The sequence below is a fragment of the Amblyraja radiata genome, chromosome 16 (assembly GCF_010909765.2).
Source record: "Amblyraja radiata isolate CabotCenter1 chromosome 16, sAmbRad1.1.pri, whole genome shotgun sequence".
Classification (NCBI taxonomy): Eukaryota; Metazoa; Chordata; class Chondrichthyes; order Rajiformes; family Rajidae; genus Amblyraja; species Amblyraja radiata.
The window spans coordinates 8342477-8363830 of record NC_045971.1 but is presented as its reverse complement, the minus strand read 5'-3'; the positions used below and the strand labels follow the sequence as shown (position 1 = coordinate 8363830).

Below are 21354 nucleotides of genomic sequence, written 5' to 3'. Positions count from 1 at the left end.
ATGGAGCGAAGGAAATAGGTGACGTTTCGGGACGAAACCCTTCTTCAGAGGGGATAATGTTTCTTCTTCTTACTTCTTAAGCCCTTTGCTCCTCTAGGGATAAAGGGAATAACGTTTAGTGCAAGATAAAGTCCAGCAAAGCCCGATTAAAAGTAGTCCGAGGGTCTCCGATGAGGAAGATAATAGCTCAGGACTGCTCTCTAGTTGTTGGTGGGAAGGTTTGGTTACCTGATAACAGCTGGGAAGAAGCAGTCCCTTCAGAAGATACAAACTAATGCAAAAATGTTAATGAGGTTAAAAATTAGATTTTCCCACAAAGGGTGATGGTTGTGTGGAACAAGGTGTCAGGGGAGGTAGTTGAGGCAGGGACAGCCCCAAAATTTAAGGAACAGTTAGACATGGATAGGACAGGTTTGGACCAAATGCGGGCAGGTGGAACTAGTGTAGCTGGGACCTATTGGCCAGTGTAGGCAAGTTAGGCCAAAGGGCCTGTTTCCACGCTATATCACTCCATGAGAGTGTAACATAATGTCAAAGAGATTGGTGTCAAGACAAGCAATTTGCAGATTATCTATTTTGGTGATACTGTTTGGAAGAAAACTAATGATCAGGACATTGCTGGTAATACTCTTGCGCTTTGAATGGAGCTTCCTTGGCCGTTAGTGTCTTTGACTTAACATCTCATGAATATAGCACAGCCTTGACATTGCACCCACACTGCATCACTCTATGACTCCGACTCTAAAAGAGACTGATATCAAGCCAAATAATTCGAAAGCCGGAAAGGATGATGAAAGCTTGGGTGGGGAAGTAGGTTTTCACGAGAAAGGTTGAGTGATTTAGTTCCAGAACTTGCTGATGTGACAATGTGAGAAAGGGAGTGGGACGGAGATGAAGGAAGAGCAGCAGGAGATGAGGGAAACAGGAAAGGGCGCGGCTATGCACGGAGTTGTAAGGAACAAGTTTACAGTAACCCAGCAGTCGGCAAAACTAAAGATAGACACAAAAAGGTGGAGTAACTCCGCGGGACGGGCAGCATCTCTGGAGAGAAGGAATGGGTGACGTTTCGGGTCGAGACCCTTCTTCAGACTGAGAGTCAGGGGAGAGGAAGTCTAGAGATATGGAGTGCTAATTGTGAAAACGTCGGATCAAAGCAGTTGTTGATAAGGAAATGTAGAATGGTTCATTGTTAGCTGAGGGGGGGGGGGGGGTGACAAGGAGCATAATGTCGCCTGACCCACTTACTCCAGCATTTTGTGTCTATCTTCCAGCATCTGCAGTTCCTTCCTACACAAGTCACCAAGACAACATTGGTTCCAAACAGTCTGAAGAAGGGTCTCGACCCGACACCTCACCTATTCCTTCGCTCCATAGATGCTGCCTCGCCCGCTGAGTTTCTCCAACATTTTTGTCTACATTATATTCTCAAGTGTTAAAATGGAACTTAAACCCAGAATCTTTCTGACTGGGAAACAATAGTGCTCCCAGTTAAATGTATGTGTACAGGTCTAGTGAGTAGGCCATGGCCATCTGTGGTGCAGTAACTTGGCCTAGTTTTATGGTATCTGATATCAAAACAGCTTGTCAGACCCTTATCTCTACGCATTTGAGTTGGATTAGGAAGGAAGCCAACTGATGTGGAAACAGATACAGCGCATGGCAGCGTGCGCCTGAAGGGAAGGAATGTGGCTGAGATGGAGGCAATGGCAAACTACAGGATTTTGGCAAAAGAAGACTCAAACTGACATAAGGCCCAGCGGGTGGCAAAGTGGACGAATTATCAGTACTGTCGAGAGGAGTGCAGACCAAACAGAGTAGCAAAGGTTGGGGCAAAGAAATTGGACTAATATCAAGACGGCGCGGGATGAGAAGGTGAGCAGTTCTCAGAAATGACCCAATATATATTGTTAGGTGGAAATATTAAATGGTCTGCATGCTCAGTTCGAATCACAGATTTGAACTCATTCTATGCAATCACTATTTTGTGCTAATTGTGACCTGTGGAGCAAGGAGAGAGACACAGCAAGGAAACAGGCCCTTCAGCCCACTGAATCCGTGCCAACATCAATCAGCCATTTACTCTAATCCTAGGTAGACAAAAGTGCTGGAGAAACTCAGCGGGTGCAGCAGCATCTATGGAGCGAAGGAAATAGGCAACGTTTCGTCTCGAAACGTTGCCTATTTCCTTCGCTCCATAGATGCTGCTGCACCCGCTGAGTTTCTCCAGCACTTTTGTCTACCTTCGATTTTCCAGCATCCGCAGTTCCTTCTGATAGACTAATCCTACATTAGTACCATTTTTATTCCTAGGATTGAACCTGGGTCTCCGGCGCTGTGATACGGTGCAATATGATTAGCTACGTATATGTGGATGAATGGAGTAGATGAATTCAAGTGGTTATTTGATTGTAAAACCTTGGCCTGAAGCTTCAGTGCAAAGTTAATGAAAAAGGATGATACTTGAAGTTCTACCACTGCCACTGAAAAGGTGAACAATTCCTAATTGCCCAAGCTTGGATGCGGTTGTTATATGGTTATGATAACCTATGAAAAGGCCAAGTGCATAATTGGGATGTTTGATTCGAATTCACACAGAAGACCAGAGACTATTAAGTAGTTGTTTTAAATCGCAGGTCGGCAATTTATCTTGTCGCACAGTGTAAAATATGTATGAAGGAAATAGTTTTTCTTGTATTTCATTGTCAAAAGTAACTAGCTACAAAATTATGTATCTCAAATGGCTTGGAACTGAAACACGATGGGACCAAAAGGGGGAAACAGATTCAGATTCAACTTTATGGTCATTGTGCAGTGTACAGTACAGAGACAACGAAACGCAGTTAGCATTTCCCAAGAAGAGCGACATAAAAACAGTCATAGTATTTTTTTTTTTCCTGGTGGGAGGAGTGTCCGGGGGTGGGGGGGGGGGGGGGGGGGGGGGGGTGATTGGCAATCACCGAGGTACAGTGTTAAGTTGTGTAACAGCCGCAGGGAAGAAGCTGTTCCTGGACCTGCTGGTCCGGCAGCAGAGAGACCTGTAACGTCTCCCGTTTTAAACTTGCAAAAATTGTAATAGAGTCATAGAGCCATTCAGCATGGAAACAGGCCCTTCGGGCAACTTGCCCGCAGTAACCAACCTGTCCCATACACCGACCAACATGTCCTATTATAGTTCTAATTTCTCTCAAAACATGCATTAACTCCCCCCTCCCATTCCGAATCTGACCTTTCTGTCCATTGCCAGGGTGAGGCCCACCGCAAATTGGAGGAACAGCACCTCATATGTCGCTTGGGTAGTTTACACCCCAGCGGTATGAGCATTGACTTCTCCAATTTCAGATAGTCCTTGCTTTCCCCCTCCTTCCCCTCCCCCTTCCCAGCTCTCCCACAAGCCTTCTGTCTCAGCCGCTTCCTTTCTCTTCCTCCCCACCCCCCAACAACATCAGTGTGAAGAAGGGTCTCGACTCGTAAACGTCGCCCATTCCTTCCCTCCATAGATGCTGCCTCACCCGCTGAGTTTCTCCAGCATTTTTGTCTACCTTCGATTTTTCCAGCATCTGCAGTTCTTTCTTAAACATGCATTAATACCGAGTCTTTCAAGGCAAGGTCAACTTCCATAGTTGTGCCAAAGACCTAGCTGCAGGTCTCTGTCATGACTGTCATACCAGGAGCAGTTTACGCAGGTTACCTCCTAATCTGACCCATTAGAGAGAGCCTTGTGGGTCTCATTGACAAGATTACCTGACCCTTCGTAGACTGGGGAGATGATGGCCAAATTTCTTAAACATCTGTAGGTGATTATGCTCCCATACAGCAAAACCCACCGACTCATAGCCTTCATTCTTACCAACATAATCTGGTTCTACATGCTGCAGTAAATTTATATTCCCCACCTACAAACCATTCTGTGTTCCATCAGACACATACAATCATATCACACTTTTGACCAGTCAACTTCGCCTCTGAGCTGTAGGAAGGAACTACAGGTGCTGGTTTTACACCAAAGATAGACCCAAAATGCTGGAGTAATTCAGCGGAACAGGCAACAAATCTGCAGAGAAGGAATGGGTGACGTTTCAGGTCGAGATGTCTCATGTCTGAAGAAGGGTCTCGACCCAAAATGTCACCCATTCATTCTCTCCACAGGCGCTGAGTTACTCCAGCATTTTTGGTCCATTTATTCTAAGGTCCCAGTACTATTCTTTCTAAATTTTAAATTGCAGGGAAGTGGGATTGGTATAGAAAGGCTTGATAGTCAGCGGAAAGATGGTAGGCCGAAAGGCCTGTTTTCAAGTTGTGCAGGTCTATGACTCTATGAAATAATATCTATTAAACAGGATACTTCTTAAAAGACATGAGAAAACATGCACATTTAATTATTTTGATTTACTAAGATTTAAAAAAAAGCAAACATGTTCCAAGTTTTCTTTTAAAACCAAGCCTCCTAATTTAAGGAGTTTGCTTGACTGCCTCCAATGTGCAATTAAAAAGGAATTTGTTCTGCTCTAAGGTGGAACATTAATATCATTAATCCTCAGCCGTGTTGCAACATACCTCCAACAAGCAGGTAGCACGTTATTATAAATACCTATATGGTCAATGTTATCACTGCTTTTCCTAGTCATCCAAATGTTTCCCTGCTGAGCCACAAATATCAAGATGAGTCAAAATTTTATATCCAATCTGTTGCGGACTAGCTACTGTAACCTCAGACAAATATAGGCATCATTGGTATTGAGCAAAAAAACAAAGTGCTGGAACAATTCAGCAGGTCAGGTAGTAACTGTGGAGGGAATGAATAGACAATAGACAATAGGTGCAGGAGTAGGCCATTTGGCCCTTCGAGCCAACACCACCATTCATGGCAAAACATGAATGGTGGTGTTGGCTCGAAGGGCCAAATGGCCTACTCCTGCACCTATTGTCTATTGTCTATTCATTCCCTCCACAGTTACTACCTGACCTGCTGAATTGTTCCAGCACTTTGTTTTTTTGATCATCCCCAATCAGTACCCCATTCCTGCCTTCTCCCCATATCTCCTGACTCCGCTGTTTTTAAGAGCCTTATCTAGCTCTCTCTTGAACGCATCCAGAGAACCTGCCTCCACCGCCCTCTGAGGCAGAGAATTCCAGAGAAGTAGAAACACAGAAATGCAGATCTGGCTAATACTCAAATGTGTAGAAAAGAACTGCAGGTGCTGGTGTAAACCGAAGATAGACACAAAAAGCTGGAGTAACTCAGCAGGACAGGCAGCATCTCTGGAGAGAAGGAATGGGTGACGTTTCGGGTCGAGACCCTTCTTCTGACTCTGGTCTCTAGCTCTTTGGTTTTGCTCATGATTCCAGCATTTGTAGTCTCCTGTGTCTCTATTATTAGTATTAGCATTGGTTTATTATTGTTATTATTATTACTATTATTATATTATTGTTACTCTTTCCAAGAAACAGCGAAAAACTCTGAGATGTTCGGTCAAATCATATTATATACGTGTATAATCGAACCATTACACAAGTACACAGGTAGCACAAATAGAAAAATACCAGAGTGCAAATTATAATGTTACAGTGTTATAGTGATACAGTTAGAGAGAAAGTATAGATTTTTTAAAAAGTGCAGGGGTTGCAATCAGGTAGGTTGGAAGATCAGGATTCCACCCTTAGCTTATATGGGGATGTTTAGAAGTCTGATAACAGTGGAGATTAAGCTGTTTTTGAATTTGGCGGCATATACGTTCAAGCTCTTGTGCCCAACGGGAGAGGGAGAATAACTGGGGTGCAAATGGTCTTCTGCATCAGAAAAAGAAAATATAATTGAGGCTTCTTATTCCCAATTGTTGGCTAGCAAATTGCAGCTCACATGTAGAAGCCCACGGCTAGGACATGAAGCAATTGGTTGTAGTTTCTTCACTATGAGAATTCATACATGGAAAGTTGCCAACTGAGCAACCATTAGCAACGGACACATTCCCGTAAAGGAAGTTTATTCTTTCAGAGAAGGAAGGGAATTTAAAAAGCTGCAATGGGAAAGGCAGCAGTGGGCGGAGAGGGTAGGTGGTAAAAAGCATGTCGTGTCATACCTTAACATTACACAGCAGTGGTGCATTGTACCACAATGGGATTAAAGTTATTTTGAACAGGAAGTACGGAATTATTTGAACTCTCATAAAATCATAGAATGATACAGGTCCTTCAGACCAACTTGCCCACACCGGCCCAACATGTCCCAGCTACACTAGTCCCACCTGCCTGCATTTGGTTCATATCCCTTCAAACCTGTCCTATCCATGTACCTGTCTAACTGTTTCTTAAACATTGGGATAGTCCCAGCCTCAACTACCTCCTCCTCTGACAGCTTGTTCCATACACCCACCACCCTTTGTGTCAAAACGTTACTCCTTAGATTCCTATTCAATCTTTTCCCCTTCACTGTAAACCAATATCCTCTGATCTTCGATTCATCCACTCTGGGCAAGAGACTGTGCATCCATCCCACCTTCCCTCTCATGATCTCATGAGATTTACAGCATCAAGAATATGTTCTTGCCCTCATTGCCATTGTTGTTCGCACCCTGGACATAGGTTGTTCATCCCTTTTGTACGGAAAATATCCGATCTGTTCTACCAGACCACTTTGCATTGTCTCAAAAGCACAACAATTTTTTCCGTTTCCCAAAATATTCACGTCATTAAATTTAAAAGCATGCAGCTGAATCTGTTCAGGCAGCATGCATGAAAGGAAATAGGTCGGGGTACTTTTCACCAAGATTGAAACCACGGGGATTAGATGGAAAATGCCATGTTTGATTAGGAATTCTGGAAGGATGCCGTTGAAACCGATGGCCTTTACTGTTTTTTCCATTGGTGTGGAGGATAAAACCAGCGAATTCTGCTGCAGATAATATGATCTGTTCAAGTGCTACAACAGTACACAATCTTTAATAGCTGCTGCGCAGATCATAACACGTTGGCAGATTGGGCTCAAGACTGCCAAAAAACATTTCGTTTGGTGAAATGTGATGTTATACTTGTTAGCACGGTGACAGTTCAATGTTTAAATACATTGAAGGGGAAAGCATGATAGTGGTTAGAGGAAGAAAGAGGTCTGTGTTTCAGCGTGTGCAGATAAATCAACATTGAAAGAAACCTGTAGATGCTGGGAATCTTAAATAAAAATTAAAAATACTAGGTAGATAGACACAAAACGCTGGAGTAACTCAGAGGATCAGACGGCACCTCTGGAGAAAAGGAATAGGTGACGTTTCTGGTCTAAACCTTTCTTCAGACTGAGAGACAAGGGATAGGGAACTTAGAGGTTTGAAAAGATTCAGAACAAATCAGAGCCGGCACCGATGACCAAGGACAAACTCCATACAGACAGCGCCCGTAGTCGGGATGGAATCAGAGTGTCCGCTGTAAGGCAGGAACTGTACCGCTGCTCCACCGTGCCGTTCTCTGATAGAAACATAGAAAATAGGTGCTGGAGTAGGCCATTCGGCCCTTTGAGCCAGCACCACCATTCAATATGATCATGGCTGATCATCCAACTCAGTATCCTGTACCTGCCTTCTCTCCATACCCCCTGATACCTTTAGCCACAAGGGCCACATCTAACTCCCTCTTAAATATAGCTCCCACATCTCCATCTCTTCAAACATTGTCACCTTCGGACATTAGCAAATCAAATAAATTTTACAATAAAACAGGAAAATTCCCCAAAATTAGTATTTCCAATGTCAGCTTTTTATTTCTGACTTATTTAACTACTTGAATTAAATTCCTCAGCTGCTTAAGTGAGATTCAACTTGTATCACCAACTCAATAATTCACACTTAGGCATTGCCAATATGTTGACCGGCACATTGTCAATGCAAGTCACTATGCCAGATCTATTTCAGGAAGAGCTGGTTCTGTGTTCAGCTAGCTGTGAAGATCATCAATTACTAAAGATACCATAGGGATTAAAAGCCAGAGCGATCTTCTGGACTAGTATGAATCACTTCAAGGGCGGCACGGTGTCGCACCGGTAGAGCTGCTGCCTTACAAACGGCAGAAACCCGGGTTCCATCCTGACTACGGGTGCTGTCTGTGCGGAGTTTGCACCTTCTCCCTGTGACCGCGTGGGTTTTCTGCGGGTGCTCAGGTTTCCTCCCACACTCCAAAGACGTGCAGGTTTGTAGGTTAATTGGCTTCTGTAAATTGGCCCTCATGTGTAAGATGCGAATGTGGGATAACATGGAACCGCGTCACCCAGCGATCCCCGCGCGCTAACACTACCCTACACACACTGGGGACAACTTACAATTATACCAAGCCAATTAAACTACAAAGCTGTACGTCTTTGGCGATGTGGGAGGAAACCGGAGCATCGGGAGAAAACCCCATGCGGTCACTGGGAGAATGTACAAACTCTGTACAGACAGCACCCTTGGTCAGGATTAAACCCGATTCTCTGGCACTGTAAGGCAGTAACTCTACTGCTACGCCACTGTGCCTCCCAAATATGACTAAGGGGGCACCAAGATTTGAACTAGGGACCTCTTGAACTGCAGTGAAATGTTCTATCACTGAGCTATACCCCCATGTAGTTCTTACGTACGACTCTGACTTTGGCACATGGCTGACATGAGGGTTGTCAGACGTGAATTCCAGTAACTCTGTGTTTTGTATCTCACAGATCCAAAGTTGTTTTTCTGTCTCGCCCATGCTCAAGCACCTCCCTGTAATAACAGCCTTCCAGACATATCAACAAAGGCCTTTGAGCAGCCAACTCGGTTTCATCCAGAACACCGTCGGCATTTGTGTCACCTGGACAATTATGTGACAGGGTGGAGACCTGTTATCCCCACTCCTCCCTCCTCTGTCACACGCCCGTGTGCTCGCTTTTCCAGTTTTGATGGCAGGTGATCAACCTGAAACATTCTCCCTATTTCTCTCCCCGCTGGTGCTGCCTGTGCGGCTGCTTATTTCCAGCATTTCCTTTCGTTTAAAAAAAATTTGCGATTTGCAGTAGTCTGCGTGCTGATCAAAGCGCGGGTCTAAAAGCATAGCAACATCAAGACGTTGCCATGTCTGTATGAGCATCTGACGTGCACCCTGTCAGGTCAACTACTTGCCCTAGTGTGGGATAAGGCACAAAGGAACAGAGGACCAATCATCTGAATAACCAGCATAGTCAAGGTAACTTTTCAATAGATCAGGATGAGATTGACTTGCACTTAATAAATATGACCTAGTTGGTAATTAGTTATTAAGGGTAGCACAGTGGCGCAGCAGTACAGCTGCATCTTTACAGCGCCAGAGACCTGGTTTTGATCCCGACAATGGTTGCTGTCTGTACGGAGTTTGTACATTCTTCCTGTGACCACGTGGGTTTTCTCTGGGTGCTCTGGTTTCCCCCCCACTCTCCATAGACATACAGGTTTACGATACGATAAATCTTTATTCATCCCTGGAGGGAATTTGGTCTGCCAATTTTGTAGGTTAATTGGCTTTGATAAAATAGTCAATTTGGCCCTAGTGTGTGGGATAGTGCTAATATATGGGGTGATCGCGGGTCAACATGGACCAGGTGGGCCGAAGGGCCTGTTTCCATGCTGTATCTAAGTTTAAACTTTAGACTTTAGAGATACAGCATGGAAACAGGCCCTTCGGCCCACCTAGTCCACGTTGACCAAGGATAAGGTTAGAAACATAGAAAATAGGTGCAGGAGGAGGCCATTCGGCCCTTCGAGCCAGCACCGCCATTCATTGTGATGGTACATAGTGATCATTCAACTGTTGTTTCCTTGGATATTTGACACAAATTAAATAATCTGTATTTTTGGATTGCAATTTTCACAAATCAGCACATGAACTATTTTCCTGTAATAATAAAATTATTGAAGGCAAATATCAATAATCCTTGAGCTAAACTATATGCAGTGCACCATTTTAATGTTTCAATCGTGGTTTGGGTTCATTTGTTCCTCAGCGGAGTTCCAAGATATACCAATAGGCGCCTTCTACACTGTGGTTCTGTGTTAAACTTTGCCTTTAGTTTAGTTTAGAGATATAGCGTGGAAACAGGCCCTTCGACCCACCGAGTCCGCACCGACCAGCGATCCCCACACATTAACACTATCCTACACACACTAGGGACAATTTACACTTACACCAAGCCAATTAACCTACAAACCTGTACGTCTTTGGAGTGTGGGAGGAAACTGAAGATCTCGGAGAAAACCCACGCAGATCACGGGGAGAACGTACAAACTCCGTACAGACAACATCTATAGTCAAGATCGATCCCGGGTGTCTGCCGCTGCAAGCGGTGTAAGGCAGCAACTCTACCGCTGCACCACCGTGCCGCGAGTAAATTGTCCTACCATTCTTTGCCTTAACTATCTAAAAATAAAGTGCCTACACATCGATCATTTTCCATTTCCCAATTCTATTCCATCTGATTTTACCCTCATCCAGGAATTATGTAAAATTCAAGCACGGACCTGTTTTGACTGACTTAAAATTCCCTTCAAGTGCAGATGAGCGGGAACCAGATTTCAAGGGACAATAATGACATAAAGCTGGAGTAACTCAGCAGGTCAAGGAGCAAATCTGGAGAAAAGGAATAGGTGATGTTTCGGGTCGAGACCCTTCTTCAAACCATCTTGGCCCAAAAGGTCACCTATTCCTTCTCTCCAGAGATGCTGCTTGACCCGCTGAGTTACTCCAGCCATTTGTGTCTGTCTTCGGTTTAAACCAGCATCTGTAGTTCCTCCCTACACAAATAATGACATAAAGGTCTGATTCATTTATTCGCAGCAATGTTCCTCGTGAAATGGAAGCCTAATTTTCCTCGCATTATACTGAGAATAATTAACAGATCCATTGCCATTTCGGCTATCAGTGTGGAATCCTATTCTTTGACAGAAATCACTGAACATAATTTTTTATTTATCAGTATGGCTCAGTTGATGCCTTGTTGCTTCCATTTGACAAGGTTGTGGATTTAATATTTACTCCAAAATGTGAATGCATGATCTAAACTGACAGCCCAGCAACATTCTGAAGGAAGAGATGCCACCTGGAGCTTAATGGGTTGGTGAAATAAGATCTGCTCAGGCAAGTGCCTGATGTCACGCACACCACTTTATTTTTAAAATAATATTTTTTTAAACAGGCCCTTCAGCCCACTCAGTCCATGCTGGCCAAAGATCCCCGCACATTAACACTACCCTGCACACACTAGGGACAATTTACAATTATCCCAAGCCAATTAACCTTCAAGCCTGTAGGCCTTCGTAGTGTGGGAGGAAATCAGAGATCCCGGAGAAAACCCACGCAGGTCACGGGGAGAACGTACAAACAGCACCCGTAGTCGGGATCGAACCCGGGTCTCCGGTGCTGCATTCGCTGTAAGGCAGCAGCTCCACCTCTGCGCCACCATGACCGCCCGAAATATGTCGTCCTGCTCACTCTCAACCAAGCAGCTGATGCTTTGACAGCTAAACAGTTCCTTCCTTCCCTCACCCTCCCTCCCCTCTATTGGAGCCTCCAAACGCCACTCTTCCCTTCCTCCTACTTGTTTTCAGGACCCACCCCTGGACAATTCAAAATGGTTCCGCATCGAGCCAATAACCAAAGAACAATTTGTCCCGTCCTGCGCAATTTCCAAGCCAATTATTGATCAATTTTGTCCTCTCAGACCGTGGAATCTTGCCACAAATATCTAATTGCAGCAGATACGTTAAATTAAGACACAAAGCGCTGGAGTAACTCAGCGGGTAATGCTGCTCTGACATGCTGAGTTACTCCAGCATTTTGTATCTTTTTCTGTAAACCAGCAGGTGCCTTGACCCTTCGTTAAATGAAGAGTGTTTTATTGTGGAACACGATGAACTGCTGCCAAAAATCCTTGCGTGCTCCTTGGCATAAGGAGGTCTTCATTTCCGTTGGGCTGGCAGCAGCGTAGATACAAGGTCAAATGAAACTTGCAAAGCTATGTTTAAAGATTTAAACTGGACAGGGGGAATGAACGTTAAGGAGGACAGACAGGCGACTGGAGTTAAGATTTAGACCACTGCACTGAAAGATGGCAAAAAGCTCTTGGAGTAGAAATGGTTAATTGCCGAACAGTGCTTGGCTTAATCTCTCTGCTACTAACGATCCATAGCTATCTTCCTGTTTGAATGTAAAATCGGTCAGAATCTTAATTGCAATGCAGAAAGGACTGGAACACGTGCGGCTCCACTTCAGATAAAATGTGTTTTTCCTTGGGTCTTGAGCTCACTGATTCCTGGGACACGTATTCTCAATAAGGCAATTCACTTTTAATTTACCGAGCTCTTTCAGATATGGATGAGCCAAACGATAAGGCTGGTGGTTTGCGATGGCTATTTCGCTTCAAATAAAAGATTCTCAATTACCATAAAATATTATTTTGGGGCAGGGGGGGGATGGGAATTTGTTATACATAATTAATTATTTACTAAGTAGATTTTCTTGTCACATTCAATTGACGCATATATAGCTCGGGCTTCAGGTGAAAATTTAAACTAACACTTCTGCCAGCTGTTTGGCATTGCTCATCAGTTAATCTCATTATAAACCATTTAATGAAGAAGACCGAGATACAACAGCATCTAAAGCATTACAGCTCCCTCAATCAATGCTATCAAAACCGATCATTCAGAGATGGATACACAAGGAATTGCAAATGCTAGAATCTAGAGCAAAACACAAAGTTTTGGAGGAACACTCTGCTTTATTCTAAACTCATTGCTTCTATTCAATAGATAATTGGTTTACCTGTGTCACACCATCTCAATCCCCGGCAAATCCCGTGTGCTTAAAATAATCTAAATCCAGTGCGCATAAAATAATCCCACCCTCCGCGTTCAAAAGACAAAGTGCTGGAGGAACTCAGTGGGTCAGGCAGCATCTGCGGAGGGAATGGACGGGTAACGTTTCAGGTCAGGACCCTTCTTCAGACTGATTTGAGTCCGACAAAAGATCTGAACAAAGGTCCTGGCCCAAAAACGTCGCTCCTCCATTCCCTCGACGGATGCTGCCTGACTTGTTGTGTTCCTCCAGCACTTTGCGATTACCTGGTCATTTGTTCACAAGCTGCTTCAGGGATTAAGTTGTACAGAATATGGGCATTATGGTGGCTCATGTGACACGGTTCATTCCGTTTCCAACAACTAAATGTGTGAAATGCTCGGCGAGGCTATTGAGCAAACAAGTGCTTTAAAAACACAAATTATTTTCCATTTAGATAAATTATCTTTCTCAGTTAATTAATCATTTTTCATCGAATTGTTCCATCAGTAACCACAAGAGGATAAAACCGAAAATGCAATGTCAGTGTCAGTTATTCATTATCATGCCAATGGAAGCTGGAAAACAGGTGGCTATTAAGATAAGATGTCTACACCGTATATTAATGTAGAAACAAGCAACTGCAGGTGCTGGTTTAAAAAAAAAAGACACCAAATGCTGAAGTAACACAGCGGGTCAGGCAGTATCTCTGGAGAACATAGGTAGGTGGTGTTTTGGTCTCCAGAGATGCTGCCTGACCTGCTGAGTTCCTCCATTACTTAGTGTCTTTTTATGTATATAGTCAAGAATACTATATTCCAAATCATTTAATAACTTTTCGACAGAAAGAATTGGATTGGGAAGCTCTCCGTTAAAGGCGTGCCTTAGTAACTCTGTGCTGAAATACATGCTGAGTGACTGTTGTGTAGTGCTGCCATGACTCTTTCAGTTGTGGGAACCTTTTCAGAAAACATCAGCAGTGCCCGAGTTATTACTGAGTTGGCACTGCACTCTCCACTATGCCATCAGAGATGAGGTCAGAGATTGGAAAGGGGGTGAGATCGTTTGTGGCCAGGAGACTGGTGCCTAGTGAAAGACAGATGGAGACCGGTGGGGAAAGAGGATCAGTGGTTCTAGTGGCAACTGATGCCGTTAACACCATGAATGCACGTGCACCGGCCAGTCTTCATTTTGTAACAAGGTACATGCGCCACTGGGTACTGAACGTTTGATTCTCGCCTCATTATTTTAAAATGTTTCTAGTTTTGTCACAGAAACAACTTTGTTCATGTGAACTAATATGCCATGTGAACGACCATTTAGGTTTGACCTTCACCTTTCAATCATACCAAGTTGTAAGTACAAAGATAAATTTCATACACACAATGTTTCGGTTGTCGGGAAATGAAACCTATTTCTCGTGTCTGTTTTATTCTAAACTCATTCAGTGGGAAATCGGTTTACCTTTCTCACACCTTCTCAATCCACAGCAAATCTAGTGTGTGTAAAATAATCTAAATCCAGTGTGAATAAAATAATACCCCCCCCCCACCCCTCCATGTGCAAATGACAAAGTGCTGGAGGAACTCAGCGGGTCAGGTAGCATCAGTGGAGGGAATGGACGATGTTTCGGGTCAGGAGCCTTCTTCAGACTGATCAGACTGATGTGTCACCACACCGAAACGGCACCTGTCCATTCCCTCCTCCGATGTTGCCTGACTTGCTGGGTTACTTCAGCACTTTTTCCTTTGTTCAAGATTCTAGCATCGCTGTTCCTCGTGTGCTCATTTACGTTGCTTTTTAAAAATAGCAGCACAATCTTCTTTTATATATTGTCAAATCCAATTTTCGTATTGTTAAACCTTTAAAATAAATCTAAACTTTTAAATCTGCAGAGATATTATGCCACTTCTCTTTGAGATTTGTTGCAGATCCTGTCGCTGCTCAGTAAAAGACACATTGCCAAATGTGCAATCAAGAACAAGTTCTCTCCTATCTAATGAAATTTGGAAGTGTGAGTGTTCAAGAAAGAAATAGATAAACATGGAACTACAGATGCAGGTTTACAAGATAACTATTACTTAATGGCATGTGTGTAGGAAGGAACTGCCGTTGCTGGTTTAAACCAAAGATAGACACAAAAAGCTGAAATAACTCAGCGGGTCAGGCAGCATCTCTGGATAAAAGAAATAGGTGACGTTTTGGGTTGAGCCCCTCCTTCAGACTTCAGGCAATGGCATATATTGTACTTTATTTTATTAACTGGTTTTAAGAGCCAAATTAAATTATTCCTCTTTGGGGAGGTGACTTCCTTCGCTCTCCTACTGTTTTGATATTTACTACATATTACCTTTTGATTTCTAAAAATGCAATTAGAACAAGTGAAAACATGTCCTAACATAAAAACAGAAGAATGCAGCCCTCCTTGTCATGTTGACAGATGAGCAAATTAGATAAAGGTTATACAACCTTCATGTCAGTTTAGAACTGCGGTGAAGAATCTTCTAAATCCTAGAGTAATATTGTTTAGACGTGGTATAGCTGGGGGATATTAATAATGTTTTATTATTAAAAATTCTGGCAGTTTCCAACCAGCTCTTAACAGTGCTCACATCGCCTTCAAATCGAGTAGATTTTGCATGACAGAATTCAACCACAATTAAGGCTTCGACCACCAAATCAAGCGAGCGATTGGAGTCAAGCTGTGTAAATAGTGCGAGAATAAGAGGTAACCACCGCGTGAACATTTTTTATTACTCAGAATATTGAAGACGTCTGACAAGCAGTGCTGTCATTACTGAAGGGAAGATAAGAGTCGCTTGATGCCTGTGAACAGAGGAGGCTTTTAAGAACTGGAGTACATGTGCTGAACAGCTTTAGTGCCTCACCCTCAAACAGGGGCAGGGATGTTACATCTGGAGGCTTATTTCAGGCTGATGAAGGCTTTAATTGAAAAATACAGCATGGAAACATGCCATTCGGCCCACTGAGTCCATGTTGACCATCCATCACCCCTTCACATTCGTTCTGTTATACCACTTTTTTCTACACCTTACACATTGGGGCAATTTGCAGATGCCAATTCACCAACAAATCTGCACGTCTTTGGGATTATGGGAGGAAACTGGAACACCTAGAGGAAACGCCTGTGCTCACAGGGATAACGTGCAAACTCCACGCAGGGAGTACGCGAGGTCAGGATGATACCCGAATCTCTGGCACTGTGAGATAGCTGCTCTACCAGCTGTGCTACCCTCAGGGTTGGTGAGGATTATGCTGGGACAAGATTTACGATAACGAACACCAATGTACAAATATGTGGCACCTATTGCAACAATATAAAATATAATTCCCCATTCCAACCAATTCCATTGAGGGGCAATTTTATATTGTGAGGCCATTATATTCAGAGCCATGTTGAATTAAACCTAACTGATTTCACAAAGTAGACATTGTGTTGAAGGTTTTCATCCAAAGTCTTCACCTCTCTGTCAGATGTACAGTGGCCACTGATATATCTTTCCCACATTTTCATTTAATTTCTCTTGCTTGCATTCTGCAGTTCTATTTATCACTTTCCTCCAACTTTTCTGGCTTGTTTTCTCAGTTACTCCTACCTTCTGCTTACCAGTGCGCCACTGGAAAAGCAACAATAATCTCACAACTGATGCTAAAATCCCACGAGACCATCACTGCTGCCTGGGAAATGAGCTGTGTAAAAGGTTGTCCTGAGCTCCAAGCAGGTGAGTGCACGAACATGTATTCCCAACATGTGGATGTGGCTGTCAATGCCCGCAATCATTGTCTATTCCTAATTGCTCCAGGAAGAGGAGAAGGTTGAGAGTCAAGCATAATGGCGAGTTTGGAATTACACACACGCCAGAGTGGATAAGGAAGTGTAAAAAGGAACTGCAGATGCTGGTTATCATTGAAGATGGACACAAAATGCTGGAGTAACTCAGCAGGGCAGGCGGCATCTCTGTAGAAAAGGAATATGTGATGAAGAAGAAGGGTCCCGACCCAAAACATCACCTATTCCTTCGCCTCAGAGATGCTGCCTGTCCTGCTGAATTAGTCCAGCAGTTTGTGTCTATCTTTGGTGGATAAGGATGGCAGATTTTCTTCCCAGAATCAGGTGGAGTTTTATAACACTCTGCTATTTTAATGATTACAGTTACTGTAAATGATCTCTCATTTATTTTCTGACGACACAGAAGGTGGCCATTCAGCCCATCAAACCTATGCCAGCTCAAAGAGCAATTTCATTCTCCCACTTATTTCCTTGCAAAATATTCTATTTCACATGCCTATTAACACCATCCTGATTCTTCCACAATCCACTCAGGATAATTTAAAAATAACAAAACTAACCTACCAACCAGCACATCTGAGCATAAAGGGGGAGCCCATATACCCACGGGAATAATGTTCAGGTGGAGGTCAGGATCGAACTCAGCTTGCTGAAGCTGTGATGCTGCACTATTGCTCTGTAGCATTATGCATGGTATCTCAAAAGGAAAGAAATTGCAGGGCTTCGGAGAAAAGGCAGAGAACGGAACTAGCTGCATCACTATGAGATAGATCACGTACAGACTTGATGTGCCAAATGGTCTCTCTATGCTCTAACTATCTTGTGATTCCGTGTATTTCTGGTTCATGTTTGATTAGCCAAAATCATCAGGAATGCCGGTGGTCATTTAGCTTCAACAACTCTCAGAGAGAGAGAGAAAAAAAATCTATTTTTACACACCGTGTGTATGTCAAAATGGAAATCGAGTTGGTGTTGAATCTATTATCCCCTCCAAAAAAAGCCTGTCAACTCATCACGTCTGTGCCCAGTAAAGAAAAGCTTCTTCAAGCTAAAGCGTTTGTGTGAATAGAAAACTAAGAGTGCGAAGAGAGAAGAAATTGGTGTGAAAATAGTAGCTGTCCAATCCTGAGGAATATAGAAGAACATAAAGAAAACACGTTTGCTGTTGCATTATAGGGTTTGAACGCCTTGAAGAAGAAACCAAAATGCAGCGGAATTCTCTGTCACCCTGAGCTGAATGTTTAATAAGGCGGGGGTGGCATGACATTACTTTATCACTTTTATAGGGAGCAGAACAATGAATGGGAAATCACGTTTCAAAACAGCAAAATCGAAGCATTTGGAGTTACACGGAGTATCGTGTATGTTCACACCCACCCAGAAAGGCAAGCTGACCCCATTTCCCGGGAAGCACACATACATACACATACACACACAACGTAAGAGAATCAATAGCACGTCTGTTGGTGCATCCAACCTGCATGCAAGGGTGGAGGAAGGGGGGGACAGGCAATCTTCGTTAGCACTGCAGTCCTACAACTATTCCAAAATCGCAATCCAACGTGGAAGAAGGACTACGAAACCTTTTGGAGGGAAACAAGTGTGTACAAGAGTGAATGAAACGCAATCTTTGGACCTCAGCCAGCATTAATGGGTAGAAAAGCAGCCCAGTTCATTTAAAACACACACACACACACACAGTTAAACAGCAGATCTGGGGACAAATGCAAACCATAACATGAAACCCCCAAATGCACACAAATCCACAGACAAATGCTGAAATAATGTACTAAAATTAGATCTCATGTATTTTCACAAGCGAATGCAATCTGACTCACCAGCTCAGAGGTTCCAGCGCAGGTGACAGGGAGCTGTTCGCAGTGCGCGCTGGGAGTTGTCGTTCAGGCTGCCGCGTTTCGCGCAGACTCGCAGAGGGTCGGACTACACCTCCCAGCCGCCACCGCGGCACAGGCCACCTCATTGAGTTGATTGGCCTGCGCTGCTCCGGGCTCGGCCAATGGGCGCAGCGGTTGTTGCCCGGTGCTGATGGCTGACTAAAGATGGCGGAGCGTTTTGCTTGAGGCGTCGACTGCAGGAACCGGGGCCCTAGTTTGGATTTTAGGCTGAAAAACCCAGGTAAAGTGCCCGGAGCTGCCGTCTGACCCGCGTTACCTTATGTTTCCTGTGGCGATGGACGATCCTTGGCGCAGCTTGGCACCCACAAAGCAGGGAATCAGGCTGCCAGCAAAGACGAGGGACCATCATCTTCATCACTCTCCATCCAAACTCTCATGAAAAGCGCTTCTAACTGTTCAATGCTTACACAAAACTGGCATCTGCTCCAGATTTCAGCATCTGAGGTTCCCCGTGTCTCGCTATTAACTGCATGTTGTCAGCTGGGATGCTTCCAGGCATTAAGTATTTCAGCTGCATATGAAGAGACTGGAGTCACCAGGGTTACTCTCCTTGGAGCAAAGGTGATTCCGAGGCGATTTGATGGGTGTGCAAAGATCATGTCAGACTAATATAGGATAAATAGAGGCTCTTCCTATTCGTGGAAGGATCACGGATCAAACATTGATTGAAGCAAAAAAATAAAATTCTAGCGAATCTTTGCTCGCAGGTGGCTTGGGTGGGGGGGGGAGCATCTGTGATCTGCATAGATCACAGATGCCGCCTAACCTCCATCCACCTCCTAGTTCCTCTAGCATATTGTTTTGTTTATTTTTTGCCAGCATCTGCAGTCTGTTGCAAATAGTTTATTGGGGCTTTTAGAAGAGGTTTGGTCGAAAAATAATAAGTGGTTTTACATGGAAATGGAACTTGATGTTCTTTGGCAGCATATCGATCAGTTAAGTAATGAATCAAAGAAACAATGTTGGTGTAAGTGATCAGAGAGGCTGATATACTTTGCCACACTTGTGGTGAAGCAAAAATTCAGCAGATATAATTATTTGTTTTGAGGAATCTAAATGGCCAACAGAAGTGAAAGTCTGGGTGGGTTTATATTGGGTAGTTGAGCAAAGAGCTGAACCAGGTATAGTGGGTAAGTTTTTTTATCTATTGTTTATTTTGATAGTCTACTCATTTGGTTGTCAGTATCATCCACTTCTTTTAAAGCTAAAACAATATTTTTCACGTATAAACCTGCTCTTGAAAGAGCACAATTTCTTTCATCTAGTGTGGATGATTTTCAGTCCCTTTGTGCTTGAGTGAACATCCAACTTAGTGAACATCCAAACATCTATACACTCTCCAACTAGCAGACAGGAACCATATACAAACAGATAGTGGAACAGTCACACTGAAGCCTAGCCAATGGTTCCAAAGTGAAATGCCAACAGGTTGAAGAGTGTATGTTGATATGTTCCAGATTTGTCTTAAGAAACAAGTAAAGTGTGTTTAACTCATATTTATTGGCAACGGAACAATGAAATTCCTTCTTGCTGCAGCTTAACAAGCATGTCAATGCAATAACACACAGATAAATACATAATAAATTGTGATGCACAGAAGATCATAGTTACTGAGTTTAATGCGCAAAAGGCTGATGGTTGCTGGGAAGAAGCTTCTTGAACCCAGTGGTCATGGTTTTGAGGCTCCTTTGCCTTCTTCTCAATGGTAGAAGTGAAATGGGAGTGCAACCAGGGCCGTATGGGTCCCTGATTTTGGCTCCCTTTTTATGCACTTGTTTCATGGTGGGGAGGTCAGTACCTGTGATGGATGGGGCAATGTCTACCACGCTCTGTAGTCTCCATTATTCCTGCACATTTGAGTTGCTGAACCGGGCCGTGATGCAACCAAGTCAGTATATTCTTTACTGTACACCTGTAGAAGTTCAAGAGAATGTTTGTTGACATACCAAATCTCCTCAATTTTCTTAGGAAGCAGAGGCTTTGTTTAGCTTTCTATGTGATTGGAATGATATGCTAGGCTGAGCACACGCAGGAACTTGAAGCTGTTGACTCTCTCCACACTCTACAGCATAGAAGTTCAAGTGCATCTGACCTCCAGCTCCATCCTGAATCACCAAGTACAGAGGCATTTTGTAATGTACTTAGCCGATTCTGAGGCTGCATTCAATTTATCTCTGGCACCTCAACATCCTGGCACATATAGCATGGCATGTCATTTGCATCAAGTGGCTGACACAATGAAAAACTACATGGTTTTGTTTTTGCATAATTGTAATCAAAGTTACTTTTTCTAATTAAATTGTTGAAGTTGAATATGGTTTTGAAATGAACATTTTTAGTAATAGTTTGAATTTATTTTTCTAATTGTCTCTAAGTGCTTCTGATCATGACATCAAATTCAGTGGAAAATTCTTTCTGACAGCATAAGGCTGGGAGGATGTTGGGAGCTGCACAGAAGGAAAAAGCAAGTGTGACAGCAAGGAGTTCTGAGAGAAGTGAATACTAGGCACAGGCTGGCTGACAACTTCTCTGTCCCTTAGGCGTTTAGACTGTTCCTTTTGGATTGCTAAAGGATAATGAATTTGGTACATTGGCACAGTGGAATTACTTTTTAAAATTTATTTCCCTCTTATTGATTGTAGCACTCAAAGATGAAGGTGGTAAACCTGAGGCAAGCCATTCTCCAGGCATGGAAGGAACGATGGACAGACTATCAATGGGCCATAAACATGAAAAACCTTTTTCCAAAGGGTCCAACCTGGGACCTCCTTGGACTCTCAGGTGAGACTATGCAGCCTTTGAAGTGGAATTGCTTCACTGTTTGGAATT

The 21354-nt window shown here is 43.5% G+C and overlaps 2 protein-coding genes across 4 annotated transcripts in view; one reads left to right on the top strand and one right to left on the bottom strand.

The window, feature by feature from the left end:
• The window catches only part of rapgefl1 (Rap guanine nucleotide exchange factor like 1), a 90163-nt gene extending 71664 nt beyond the window's left edge, over positions 1-18499 (bottom strand). Inside the window, exon 1 of the mRNA XM_033035033.1 lies at positions 18448-18499. The gene's annotated coding sequence lies outside the window, so the exon portion shown is untranslated. The remainder of the gene's footprint in view (positions 1-18447) is intronic.
• A 61-nt stretch (positions 18500-18560) lies between these two features.
• med24 (mediator complex subunit 24) overlaps positions 18561-21354 on the top strand; it is a 44155-nt gene continuing 41361 nt past the window's right edge. The window contains exons 1-2 of one of the 3 annotated variants that reach the window (XM_033035030.1): positions 18561-18745; positions 21168-21306. In XM_033035030.1, the coding sequence (XP_032890921.1) occupies positions 21177-21306 (130 nt within the window). In that variant the 5' untranslated portion in view covers positions 18561-18745; positions 21168-21176. Of the gene's footprint in view, positions 18746-21167; positions 21307-21354 lie in introns of those variants that run through there. The other 2 variants (XM_033035031.1, XM_033035032.1) reach the window with 2 other exon arrangements.